At 38.4% G+C, this 14,964-nt stretch overlaps 1 protein-coding gene and 1 non-coding gene across 2 annotated transcripts in view; one reads left to right on the top strand and one right to left on the bottom strand.

Moving 5' to 3' along the window:
* Window positions 1-12,517, top strand: part of LOC125225294 (serine/arginine repetitive matrix protein 1-like) — a 47,785-nt gene extending 35,268 nt beyond the window's left edge. The window contains exons 6-7 of the mRNA XM_048128934.1: window positions 7,132-7,344; window positions 11,280-12,517. Coding sequence (XP_047984891.1) covers window positions 7,132-7,344; window positions 11,280-11,369 — 303 coding nt within the window. The 3' untranslated portion in view covers window positions 11,370-12,517. The remainder of the gene's footprint in view (window positions 1-7,131; window positions 7,345-11,279) is intronic.
* Window positions 12,518-14,325: 1,808 nt separating this feature from the next.
* Trnaa-cgc lies at window positions 14,326-14,397 on the bottom strand. The gene has a single exon. It is a non-coding gene; the product is annotated as a tRNA-Ala (tRNA).
* Window positions 14,398-14,964: the final 567 nt, after the last annotated feature.

Here is a 14,964-nt window from a genome sequence, read left to right as displayed (position 1 = left end):
TACACAAAAAATAGATGCAATTTGTGTTTTCTACTTCATCAAAGTTGATAAATACCAATTGGCGTTCGTCTAAAGTCACCGTCAATAGAATTTGTGACCAATGTAAACAAACCTTGTAGTCAAAATGTCTTTAATTTCCATTCTAACTCATCAGATACTGGCTAAATCCATGTGTTATTTAATCAATTCATATCACATTATGCCACACCTTTAAAATAATAAAATTGTGCTAGAATACGATATTTTATAGAATGGTTTTGTTTACATTGTTGACAATTTCTATTGACGGCGATTTTATATACAAATTGTCTACATGATCACTTCACGCTTTTACCTATAATTCAGATTCAAAAAATCATTATTCATATGTGTGTGATTCATATTAACCATTACTCATTTTTTTCAGCACTACCCTAGACGTGTCATCCAAAAACTGAACCCAACCTTATCTGTGTTTCACAATACTGTTGGTTATTACTAAAGCCAAAGTAGATGGCGCTAGCAGTCTTAATTTGTATACTGTATTTTAAACTTTTAGACAGTTTGGCGCAGTAACGACCAATAAAAATCCTCTTTTATTCTATTATTGTCAACGATCTATTCAGTGTTAACATAAGTATTTGTTATGCGGATACTTGTATAAATAACATCTTTTTTTATGAAATAAGTTTCCTCAACAAGCATGGTAAATGGTCTATGATGCCATCACCACCTCATAATGTATTAATAACTCCTGACCAATTTGAGGGCCAAAAAACTTGAGCACAATTACTTACACCTAATACCACTAATCTCTGTATCCTAGCATCCTAGGGTCCGAACCGGTTTTTTAGTTTTCTGTTTCATAGAAATCGGTCGTTGAAAGAAAACACTGTGAGAAAATTTATATTCATTTGTGTAAAAGTTGAACGTTGCGTAAAGTCATCATCTCGCTTTGAATCAGTGTGTCGGGATTATAGCTGAATCCTTTTAGTTTTTGAGAGATGGTCCGCAGTCTATAGTTTTTCAAGGATCGGCAACGCGCAACGCATAGTGTGAAGTTTGTTCATGTCCGTGGGTATCAAGCATTTGTTGACGCGCAACAATGTGTCGATGTGAAGGAAATTGCTATGCAATTACTTTAGGCGCATCACAATAGCCAGTAATGTTACTGCTGTCTTTCTTGAATGTAAGTTTGAAATGAAGTGTTCCTCTCAAATATCTAAATATTCTTTTGACAGCCGTCCAATGCTGAGCTGTCGGGCAATTATTAAATCTGCTTACAGAATTGACAGCAAAGGTAATATCTGGGCGTGTACCCTGTGATAGGTACAGTAAACATCCCACAGCTTCCTGATAGGGTATGTTTCTTTGAATTTCATTGTCATTTTCAGCCTTTTTCAACTGAACACCTTCTTCAAAAGGTGTAGGTACTGGCTTAGAATCATGCATTTGAAATCTGTGTAATATCTTCTCAATATATAATGTCTGATCGAGGGAAATTGTATTCAGATTATCACTTTGCTTTATTTTAAAGCCAATACATTGTTGAGCTGGTCCAAGATCTTTAATTTTAAATTTTTCTCCCAGTTTCTCTTTAATAAACTTAACAGTTTTCTCATTATTAAAGAAACATAATATGTCATCAACATATACTGCAATAAATAATATATCATTTTCACTTTGCACTTTGTAGTATATGCAGGGATCTATGTTTGACCTTTTTAAACCAATTTCTAAGAGAGCAGCATTTAGCTTCTTATTCCATTGCCGACTCGCTTGCTTCAAACCATACAGAGCTTTATTGAGTCGACAAACTTTATTTTCTATTTCATAACCAGGTGGCAATGTCATGTAGATTTCTTCTTCTACATCACCTTGGAGGAACGCTGTGATCGCATCCATCTGATGAATTTTCAAATTGTGTTTAACCGATAGACCAATCAGATATCTAATCGACGCATATTACGATATGCGGCGCCACTGGGGCGTATACTTCGTGGTAATCAATGCCTTTGGTTTGCCTAAAGCCTTTTATGACGAGGCGTGCCTTGTAGCGGGCAATATTGCCAACGTCATCTCTTTTAGTTTTAAAAACCCACTTGCAGGGAATAATTTTCTTGCCCTTTGGTAAATCTACAACAGCCCATGTGTTGTTTTCAATTAAGGATTGATATTCATCTTCCATTGCAGTCTTCCAAAAATTTGAATTTTCACTTTGTAGGGCTTCTACATGGTCTTGAGGATCATTATCCAATAAACTCATTGTTGATTCAGAGTTGAAACATAAAAATGAATTTGCTTCATTGTTATCAATGACATCTTGGCGTCGGCGAGGTCTCAAGTTTATGCGTCGTACTCCAGGACTTATTACAGTACTGTTGTCTGAAGGAACATATGTCTCATCCTTATCACATGGATCTTCAAATACCTCGCTAGTATCCTCATTATTGTCAATATCACTTGATTCACTATGATTTTCTTCATTATTAGGCTGTTGTATATTCCCCTCTATATCAAAATATACTGTCCCGTTTTCATTTCTACTACCCATTTCTGTATATATTTCTTCATTTACGGTTTTATCTTCTTCAGATAATTTTCTTGTATTTTTAGGTTCACATATTTCCATAGTTTTGTTCTGTCCAACTGATTCTTCCAAAAATACTACATCACGGCTCATTATTACTTCTTTACTTCTTTTATCAACAAATCTGTAGCCTTTAGTACAGTCACTGTACCCCACAAATATTAATTCTCTGGATTTGGGATCAAACTTGTGTCGCTTCTGTTTCGGAATGTGCACCATAGCCCGGCATCCAAAAATTTTCATGTGGCTAAGGTCAGGCTTTGATCCAGTCCATAATTCTTCTGGGGTGACTTCAGGTAGAGAGCGACACGGAGATCTATTGATGATATATGCGGCTGTGGCTACAGCCTCAGCCCAGTACTCCGTCTGTAATGAAGCATCAAACATCATACATTTCGCCCGTTCTACTAAAGTGCGGTTCATTCGTTCGCTAACCCCATTTTGTTCAGGCGTGTAGGGTGTACTTGTTTCATGCTTTATCCCGAAACTCTTCAAGCATTGATCAAACTTATGATTTTTGTACTCTGTTCCATTATCTGTTCTAATAGTTTTAATTTTCATGTCTAGTTCATTTTCTACTCTTCTTTTGAATTCTAAAAACTTCTCTAATACCTCTGTTTTCTGTTTTAGAAAATAGACAAATACTTTTCTGGAATAACCATCTATAAAAGTTAAAAAGTACCTTGCCCCTCCGATAGACTGTTTCTCCATTGGACCGCAGAGGTCTGAATGAATAACTTCAAGCAGACTTGTTGCACGAGAACCTTCATTCTTGAATGGTTGCCTGGTCTGCTTCGCTTTTAAACATGAAGTACAGGCACCTGGTTGTCCCTGTGGAGATAACTTTACACCAAGTGTATACTGTGGAATTTTCTCCAAGTCACTGTAATTAATATGCCCGAGACGCTGATGCCAGACATATTTGTCCTCTGCTGTGGCCGTCATTGCATGCCCTCTTGGGCCGGTTATTAACTCATAAGTGTTATTTACTTGTTTTGCTCTTGCCACAACATTTCCACTCTTATTGATTATTGAACATCCATAGTCATCGAAGTTAACTCTATTTCCACTTTTAATAATTTGACTCAATGACAGTAAATTTTGGGCTAATTCAGGAATAAACAATACATTTTTTACCTGTATCTGATCAAATTGTCCTGGCATTTTACTTGGTACCTGAATGGTCATCGTTCCGCAGCCTTGTACTTTGAGATTTGTGTTATCGGTGTAACTAAATCTCCGCTCACCTTACTTATTTACTTACTTACTTGACTAATCAACAGTATAGTTAACCCCCCTTTAAATATACCCCTTAAATTTGGCCTTGTGATCGTCTAGCGTGAATAAGTAGAACCCTTCGATGTGAACCGCGATAACCTAGATCCTTTAATGAGTATCAGCTGTATTTTTGACTAATATTTAAAATCTTATTTATTTATATTTTAAAGAAGAATAAAGGTTATTGTAGCATAATAATATAGTGTTATAGAAGAGTATTTTATCAGATTTAGGCCTAGAAAGTTATATGTGAGAAAATTAATGACGTGATGAAGAAATTTTAAAATAAAAGTTAGTGAGTGAAACATACATGAAATAAATATTAAAAAATATTTTGGTAATCATCCGCTACGCCTTATTAGTGGTCCCGGCTTGGGCAAGGGCTTGCGATACGGTATGGGACCCCTGACCTGATCAAACCACTTTATCAGGATCCTAAGCAAGTAAGCCTGAAGGGCTATCTATCTACAAACTAACCCCTTTTTTATTTTGTTTCTTTTTCCCTAGCTAAACCCCCCTTTTCCCCAATACTGCTAATAGACCATAACTTCTCGATCCTTCTAATGTATCATCAAGGCTCCGAGTAATTGCTACCACTGAGAACGAAGTAAGTAAGTCTAGTAACTCCTTGAAGCTTTTGACTTGTCATCAGTGGACGGCGCTCGCATGCCACTGGGCCCTATAACAAACCTATGCTTTTTATTCCAAAGAATAGTTTGTTTCCCTAACCAACTTGATAGAATTTACCTTGAAAAACTAGTTAGCAACACTCACTGGCTCGATGCTACACGAAGAATCAGAAATTGCTACCACAATTATTAATTTCACTCAAATAAATTAAGTAATAAGAGGTTTTATAAATTACCAGTTTTACCACATATATTAAGATAATAAACACCACATTTAAAGTCCATTTAAACCATATAAATAGTAGTAGTTAAATTATTTCTCCACAATACACGTTGACCAATTATATTCCAAGACCAATCATAAAAAAACTCTACTTTCATAGAAATAGTGTGTGACTTTACCCTATTCCTATCGTTTTCCCTACTCTAACATATCTGAAACACAGACCGTCACTTACCATAGATCTTGTGTTCAAAATATGCACAAGTGTATCCCTACCATAAGCTGTACAGTTCAGCCAGCGAAGCTGAGATAGGCAACCTATAGGCTTGTGTTCTTATCCCCCCCTCTGCTCTTGCCCGCAAGCTAGGGTAGCAGAGAGTAGATCGCCCTATCCGTGTATATATCCAGTATTCTAGGACACACCAGTACCAGCCACATGAGACCCAGCTGCGATCAACTTTACTTAGATGTGGATCGATCACAACCGAAATCCCCAGCGACCAACGCCAGCATGGACCAGAACACCGAGTAAATAAATATATATATATATAGGACCCCAGCCTCAAATACTGCCGACTTCAGTGAGCAAGGATTACTCCTAATGCCTTTCGTCAATCGTGAAAGTCCTCACTTCCATCTAACAGTTGGACTCTTTGAGACCGGTGAGAAAATACGCTTTTGTAAGTATAGAAAAGCGTCCAAGCCCTCCACTTGGAACAAAAAGACCCCTAAACGCCTCTTATTTGACACCGTAAGGGAAGAAGCGCCTAGCCGGACAACAGTCTGTCACAAACAATGATCTGGCTTATAACTTTCACAAAATAACCCCATAGAAAATTACTAAATTCAATTTTACTGACCAACTAAACAAACGAGTGAAGTTTCCTTTACGTGCTATAATCTAAGCTTAGTTTTGCAAGAATTACTCCCTACAAAACCAAACACAGACTTATCTCCAAGCACCAGCCATACATCGACCCAGTCTTTGTATTGCTTAACGGCACTCATGAAACAAAGCACAGAAAACTTCACTATACACATCAATTTAAATGTAACACTACACTATAAATAGAACACTAAAATAACCCCACAACTGACAGTAAAGCAATTCCACCATAGGTCTAAGTTCAACTGTACGACGATATTGTCCCCGCACAACCAAACAGAGACACAATTTCAAAGTTTACAATCACTTAGAATAATTTCCAAGTAAAAACAAACAGAGAAATAATAGCAGAACAACTTCACTCACCAGTATAACACACGAAAGCCAGAGACACTGTTAGTCTTGTAGATATTTTAAGAATGACCCGCGTCGGCTCCCTCCGACCCTTTTATAGATTCAAAAAGAGCGACAAAAGAGCGACAAAAAGGCGACAAAAGAGCTACAAAAGAGCGACAAAAAAGCGACAAAAGAGCGACAAATGGGCTACAAAAGAGCGACAAAAGAGCGACAAAAGGGCTACAAAAGAGCGACAGATAACAATGGATAGCCGCTAAATTACACTTATAAGAAAAAGGTCGTAACTGTTTTGTTTACTAAGTCGTACGCCTTAGGCATTAATGTCCAAGACATCTCAGCACGTACGTTTTTGCTTCTCAATAGTAACATCTGCATGACTGCACGTGTTTTAGAGTGAGATGGAGATATCTTTTGTTGATTCCTAGTACGTAATGAAACATTTTATATTGTGGTAAATATAAATATGCAAATATTACTTTATGAAAGGTTTTTAACCAGTTTTGTAAATCAAATTCATAATAAAATATCATTTTTGTTTCTAAATGCTACAATAAACACATCCAGAAAATATATACACTACTTATCATTATCAATTTTTATGACCTATAATTGAAATCAAGATATAATATTGGAACGCTACTCAGTTGACAACTGTCAGTGTCAGTATTTCATCCATGTGAACGTAGTTTGTTGATAAATATGTTTTTCCAACCTGTTTTGCATCGACTAACAGTGAATTTTATCAGTGATGACGTAACTGAACATGTGATTAACCATCAAAGATATTATTTGTTAAAATATTCAATGAAATCCCGAAGGAAATATGCACCAAAAAGTTGGTCAAGAAAAAGTTGATTCGCCGTAAGTTTTATATGTAATAACGAGTCCATTTCCTCGTCATAGACCCATAACCTGTTGTAAATAATTAACGCGTTTAACTTGTTTAACTAAGTTTATTATAATAAAAATAAGCAAGTACAATAACTGAATTATGTCGAGTCACAGTATCGGCGCTAGTAAGAGAGATGACATTTGTTGACGCGCAACAATGTGTCGATGTGAAGGAAATTGCTATGCAATTACTTTAGGCGCTTTGATTTGCATTCACTTCATCACGCCCGCTCTTTATTTGAAATTTTGAACCGGTACCGACCCCAGAGCTGCATCTCACACCCCTTATCCCCCCAAGGTGGAAGCCCCCCGCCGCAGCCCCGAGCGCACGCACCTGACCAACTTCATGCGCGCCAACTCGCCCGAGCCGCGCCGCGTCTCCCCCGCGCCCGCGCGCCGCTCCCCGCTCGCCGCGGCCCCGCAACCCCCGCCCCCGCCCCCGCCGCGCGCCGCCTGCGGGGACAGGCCGCACTCGGAGCCGCCGAAGAGAAAGGCCTACCAGCGGGATGAGGTAAGGAACTTCCAGTTCCACAACCAGCCGGGAAAGCACGGTAACATGATAATATCTGTACCTTATCGCGTTGCTGTGTCCTTTTGGAATTTTCTGTAAAGGATGCGCCCTTACACTAGGCTACTGCTAGATTCAATGTTAAGACATTACAGACAATATAATAAACGCAGCCATTTTCCATAAGTGCTGCTAGATGGGAGTTGATGAGAAAGATGTATGGGATGCGGCAACATAATTTCGAATTGCAGTACGTGGGGAATCCAAAATGAATGTGTTGTAATAAACCAGGATCGATAATACATACCGGGACTAACAGTCTTACACAAAAGATGTCCCACTAAAATGGCCCACAATTCATAATGGCGCTGTCTCACAACCCAGATATGGCCATTTTCACAAGTATTTTTTAAGTATTAAAGAACAAACGACCTACTTTATTTTAATATCAGGATATGATTCAATGGACACATATTTAAAAAAAAATATTTTGTAGACCTCATCAATGTAAGTTATGATAGTATTTAATAAATAGATGGCACTAACAAACGGAGTTACGATGTGCTTGTTAATCCGTTATATATCATCCTTGATAATAAATATCTGGCTGTAATTCTTGTAAGATCCGACATATGGTGAAACATGAAAATGAATTTCTCGTTCTTGAGCTAACGGAGCCCGCTGGTATATGCAGGTTCTGAGTAGTTTGTCATCTGAACCAACCTAAAAAAACCTATCTTGAGTTGGAAATATCCGTGGACACAGTAAATAAAATACTAGATAGTTTTCCAATATATATTTGTGCCGACCGCACAGGCAAACGAACTGAACCAAACTGACATGTTTACATTGTGTGACATTGTCTAGAAGACGATTCTATTCAACCAGTAGAGTTTATAATGGTGCACATACGAACTTCATAGTTAATAAACTTACGTAGGTTCTAACATTGGCCCTTGAACCAATATAAACTCATGTACATCACATACATTAAACACATAGTAATCTAAGCAAATACATTAGACACATCCGCTGTCTAAAAACAAAACATTACCTACAACACAAAAATAGGCATAGCAAAGGTATCAGTAAATTTCGTAAAGTATCCGTAACATATAAAACTACAAATAGTCAAAACATACATGAAACGGATCTAAAACAAACTATACCTTCACAAGTATATAGTATATTGCTTAGAGCCAAGTCACTTATTTAATGATACAAATAAATGACTAACAAACTTATCATGTTTTTCTTTTGCTAACGGTTTCGTTAAAACATCGGCCACCATTTCATCAGTTGATAGGTATTTTAAAACGACAGTACCTTCCTCAACGATTTCCCTGATGAAGTGATGCCGTACATCGATGTGCTTCGTTCTGGCGTGGTACATAGAATTAGCGCACAATTTCAGTGCAGACTGATTGTCATTAAACAAAGTAATCCTATACTGTACCCCGTAAATTTCGAACAGAAACTTGCGTAGAAAGAGAGCCTCTTTACAAGCATCTGACAGACACATGTACTCACTCTCCGTGCTTGAAAGAGCGACTGTCTTTTGTCTCCTACTCTCCCATGAGATAGTAGAATTTCCGATTTTGAACACAAAACCGGTATAAGATCGGCGATCGATCTCATTTGACGCAAAATCAGCATCAGCATATGCGACGATGTCTAAACCTGACTTCTGAAAAGTTAAACAATGATTAAGCGTACCTTTCAGATAGCGAAGAACGCGTTTCGCCGCTTTCCAGTGGTTCTCGTCGTACGCGTCGTTGAACTGGCTGAGTGAGCTGACAGCATGCGCAATATCTGGTCGCGTACATACCGCTATGTACATTAGACATCCTATCAGGCCTCTGTAGTCGTGCGTACAATCTTTCTTTGTAGATTTCACGAGCTTCAGACCTGTTTCCATAGGTGTTCGTGCAGGTTTGCAGTCCGACATATGAAATCGTTCTAGCACCTTCTTAATATAGCTTGACTGGTCTAGAGTAATCTCGTCATTCTGTCTGCAAAGCCTCATTCCAAGAATGTGATGAGCTGGCCCTAAGTCTTTGATTTCAAAGGCCTTCTTTAATTCTTCTTTGATTCCAGCCGTATCTCGGCAATCAGCTGAAGAAAACAACATTATGTCATCAACATAGAGCGCAATTATAATAATGGATTTCCCGCTCGACTTGACATAAACACAAGGTTCGGAAGATAAACGTTTAAACTTCATTTTGTTTGTCAAAACGCCATTTATTTTCTCATACCAAGACTTCGAAGCTTGCTTCAGTCCGTATATGGCCTTATTCAACTTGTAAACTTTATCTTCTTGGCCCTTGTGTTTATGTCAAGTCGAGCGGGAAATCCATTATTATAATTGCGCTCTATGTTGATGACATAATGTTGTTTTCTTCAGCTGATTGCCGAGATACGGCTGGAATCAAAGAAGAATTAAAGAAGGCCTTTGAAATCTTGCCTATCTAGTGGTTTTATTTGACTACCGCAAAAGATTACGATATGCCGAATCTTACTCTACATGTACAAATTAAATGTACCTATAACTATATTAGCAACATTAATGATAGACTGGCGCTGATCTTCACAAATATACGTAATTTTTTGGCATGTCCAATATTAATGCTAGCGGCGGAACTACTTTGACACTATACAATTTAACATGGTTTAGCTCACAAAATGAGGGCACCACCACTCGTGTACGTAGCGAATAGCCAATGCGGATTCCCAGCCAATATGAGTGTTACTAAACCGGACACAACGGGGCTATACCTATTAACATCATGACAGTCACTAGACATATTTATAACCGCAAATTAAACTAGATTAACAGGTTTCACGGATTTTGGAAAATCATAGCAAGTCATCGTAAAATGTTTATAGGTATCATGACTTACGGTATTGACGTCAATTTCAATATTAGTTAATTAATCGTCTATACCTAAAATATTAGGTACGTCAGTGGTTTATAGTAAACAAAGACGTAAATCTATAAAACATGCATTAAAAATCGATTATTGGGGATTTTTAATGAATGCCTTTGATCTAGAATTTCCAATGTTTACGTAATTACTGTAATCTGCTTCGATTAATGTCTTTGACTATCTTTGGCGTCGAAAATTTTCTTTATCTAGATTTTTAGGGAAGATCCTGGAATGATAATTCAATCTTCATCATCATTATATCAGCCTTTTATCGCCCACTGCTGAGCATAGGCCTCTCTTCTAGTACGCCACTTGTCCCGGTCCTGAGCTAGTCTCATCCAGTTTTGACCCGCAATTTTCCGGATGTCGTCCACCCAACGAGCTAACGGATGCCAAGCGCTTCTTACATCTGTGAGCGGCCACCATTCTGTTAACATTTTAGTCCATCTGCCATCACTCTGCCTAGCAACATGTCCCGCCCAACTCCATTTTAGTTTGGTAATGACGAAACCCACGTCTAGCACCTTGGTGCGACGACGGATCTCGGCATTCCTCACCCGATCTTGAATCTTGATACCGAGCATGGCACGCTCTATGGCTCTCTGTGTAACTCGGATCTTATGCACATCCTTTTTAATTTCTAATAATTAATGAGGGTTTTCAGCCTCAGTATCGGCGCCTGGCGAAAATAACGATTCGGAATATCCTCATTTCGAATCTTTAAATTCAGTTCGATGTTTAATGTTCCCAAGTCAATAATCACGTTGAAGCATCTAGTTTCTTGCCCTTACAGTATTTTTAACTTCTGATTTGTAGAAACGGCTCACCCAAAGCAGAAATTTTCCACTTTTAAATTTATTCTAAGGTTAAGTACAGTATTTTTTTCCGAAAAGCGTCTGGAAAAAATAGTTATATCTGTTAACTACGTAGGTAATGAATTGTTCTTCCTAACAGGAGCCTCCCATAGTGTTGATTCTAAAATGAATTTCCATAATATTTGTTCCACAGGTCCTGCAAACATTAGAAGGCCTGCGCAAGAGTCTTCAGCAGCAGTCAGCCCTGCTAGCGGTCCAGCGCACCCGCCTCGACTCTCTATAGCCTGCAACGGTTCACGTTTCTTCCCGTCCCTGCCAAACCTATTGTAGACCTCTGTAGCCAATAGCCATGTAGCCAAATAGGCCGTTTACATATCAGTTTAAGTGTTGTTGTGTGGGTTTTGTCTTTCCCTGATGGTTTCAGACTTTTCAGAGGAAAAGTTAGGGTTTCCCTAAATCTATCAACGCGCAATCGGCTCTAGTCGATCCATAGCCGCTCGTTAGTGATAGATGACGAAGCTTAACGGCCTAGCCACGACATTGGTCTGAAACGCGACAGGGTGAGCGGCAACCATACGTGCGAATGAAAAGTCCCATCGCTGTGTCTCGTTCCAAAGTATGGCTGAGCTGTAAGCGTCGTCGTCGCTGAACGCATGCGTACGCATGATCATACTAACGAGCGATTTTTGATTTCGTGTCGATAGGTTTGGGGAGACCTACGTACGATGGATGAAAAGGTGCATCAACTGTAAGTGCGTGTAGATGTGTAGCTATGTGAGATATTAACATAACATGAACCAATGATTTAAGACAAACCACAAAATATGCGTTTTAAGTGCCACTGCCACTATATACCTAAGGGCAGGTAGGGGCCTAATCACACGGTGCGAGATCTCGCATATGAGTTTCATTACATTGCGGTATTTGATGGATGTGCTGAATTGGATGTAGCCTCATACAGTCTGAAATGGAACTAACATCGCTCGCGAGCGCGCTCTGTAAAGATACCCTTAGAAGAAAGGTAACATAAGGTCTGAACGCCCTCAAAATGCCAAAGACATTGTAAACGGCCAGTAGTTTTCTATACATATTTGTTTTCTAGTCCCTCCTCGTTTTCTAGTGTAGACCTTAGGCTAGTTAGTGTTGTAGTTACTTGTTATCGTTTCGTATAGGCGAGGCCATTTACCTATCTTCCAATAATAATCGTAGCATTTCTATTAGTATATATTAAACGAAATAGATGGCGGTTTGTAGTAAAAACTAGAAGAGATTTTAAAAATTGTCTTCCGATTTAGTTAAATGCATAAAAACATAAAGAAATCTCACATTTTTCTAGTTAATTTCGCTTACATGTGATCATTGATAACTATGGTGAAGTTCTATTTAAGTGACTTTACTTATTTCAAATTATTTACTTATTTATTTAATTTAGGTTAACACTTTCGCTACCAAGAACCCGACTGTCGGGCAGACCGCTCGTAGAAGCGTAGCCGATTACATGGGGAAACCCGTATGTAGCGAAAATGTCGTAGCGCCGCGTAGAGCCCGGTTTCGAAAGTGTTAAATTGTGGCGTAGGCGAGAGGCTGGCAACCTGTCACTGCAATGTCACAATTTGGATTTCTTTCAACCCCTCTTTGCCAAGAGTGGCACTAAAATCTTAGTAGTTCATGTGCTCTGCCTACCCATTTATGGGATACAGGCGTGATTATATGTATGTATGTATGTATATGGACTTATTTCAGCTATATTCAACCTGTGCCCATCGGCCGCCAAAAAGGCTATCAAGTCTTTTTAACCCCCGACGCAAAAACGACGGGGTGTTATAAGTTTGACGTGTCTGTCTGTCTGTCTGTGTGTGTGTCTGTCTGTCTGTGACATCGTACCTCCCGAACGGATGAACCGATTTCGATTTAGTTTTTTTTTTGAAGGCTAAGTTAGTCGGGATTGTTCTTAGCCATGTTTCATGAAATTCGGTCCACTCTGTCGGGGGTTTTTTCAAAATTTTAATTTTGTGGTTATTAAGGTACCTAGTCTGGACGACACAGGACTAGGTAACCATGTCACCCATTAGACAAAATTGGTCTTCATAAAAAAATAAGTTACTTAAATATTTGAGTTTCTTCTACTTTTTTACTACAAATACGTACCCGCCAGCAGCTTAGTCGTTTACTTAGCTCATTATATCAATATCAAGTACTTCAAGTAGCGCCGTAGTAGGAGTAGCAAGCGGTCTCTCTAGGGTAAGGCGAAGCCGGTCCCCGGCGTCCTAAGACTGCGATAATACGCGACATTCCGTGTCTAAAGGGTACCTACTTCATTGGAGTAAGGACTGATATCTACTGAAAAAGTCCTCGAAGCTTAGGGACCCTTCTGGCAGGGAAAGTCATGTATCTATTATACAATTATTAATAAATAATGTACTCGTTGAGCACACTCCACTGGTTACTGGGACTTATACCTTTGTTAAAGAGACCAATTTTGTATTACAGTGTTGCCAAAGTTGACGTAGCCCTAAGAATTTTTATTAATTTATTCTTTTTTAATATGTGATCTCGAGGAACAATCCAAATCAGTTATTTATAATTAAATAATATTATTTTAACATACGTCCCAAGTACCTTTGAGTATGGGGACGCGATAGCGTCCCGTATTTTTGTTAGTGCAATTTTGGAAGGAATTTCGCAATGTACGCGATTCCTCCAACAACATGTAAATAGATTTATCCATTTACTTGTTTATTGTATAAGTATAAATAAGATTTATACATTTAGTTGAATTTTCATTAAAATATTGCATTACGATGGCTGTTTTATTACATCTTTCATTTTATATTCCGCTATTTTAAAATATCGTCAACAGATGTCTGTCTGTTGTACAGCCTACGCCACGCTCAGTTGAGCACAGCAGCGCCGTACGTTTTTTTTTAGTTTTAGTTTTCAACTTACTGTAATAGATGGCGCTACAACCGGTGCTTTCAGAAATCAATGTAATTTAATTTGATATGAAGCATAAGCTAGAAACTAGTGCTTTCGACGCCGAGCAGTTTGACTAGAAGCTCGTGAAAAATAGGAAAACTACTAAATATTAAAAAAAAACAGAAATGTTCACATAATAGGTACATAAAATACTACGATTTACCTACTTTTATTTGTAATCAACTTCCACAGGCTACTTTTAAATTATACGACAACGATTCATACCTAAATTTTAGTTTTTGCAAAATATTAAAAAGTTACCTTGGAGGAGCTGGGATTTGAACCCAGGACTTTCAGCATGCGAAGCAGACACTCTACCACTGAGTTACACCCCCGATGACTGTACTCGTCGAAATTACGATTTGCGATCCCTAATGAATGACGTAGTGCCTAAAAGTGACCTGTCTACCAATCTTTCAAATTTGGCTCTTATACAACTGATATAAAGCCGCTGGCCTATATTAGAATTTGATTGACTAGTCTTTTATAACAGCTCTTATGACGTTGAGTTAAGGTTCGCTTCCGATTTGGACCGTTACAACGATCACGCCATCGCATCACGCCACATCCCACTTTACTAGATTTGGATCCCAACCACACTGGACATGCGCGTAGTGCGTGAAAGGCCGCGCGTGTTAGTATAAATCTCATCATTCTAAAACGTCTTTAGTAACCTTAAAAGTAGTCCGCTTAGGTCATTTAGATTACATTAACTCTAATCGTGATACATTATCAATACACGCAATAAAGACACGCGTTTACTAAAATTAGACGCATATTTTTGGATAGCGCCGGTCATAGATCATGGGAAATAATATATTAGTGTATCAAAATATGCGCTTAAATATTTAAATGGATGCCTATTTGTGGGTAGGCAGGTCTAAAAATAGGTGTAATCTAGT

The sequence above is a fragment of the Leguminivora glycinivorella genome, chromosome 4 (assembly GCF_023078275.1).
Source record: "Leguminivora glycinivorella isolate SPB_JAAS2020 chromosome 4, LegGlyc_1.1, whole genome shotgun sequence".
NCBI classification, from domain to species: Eukaryota; Metazoa; Arthropoda; class Insecta; order Lepidoptera; family Tortricidae; genus Leguminivora; species Leguminivora glycinivorella.
This window is presented reverse-complemented; position numbering and strand designations above follow the sequence as displayed.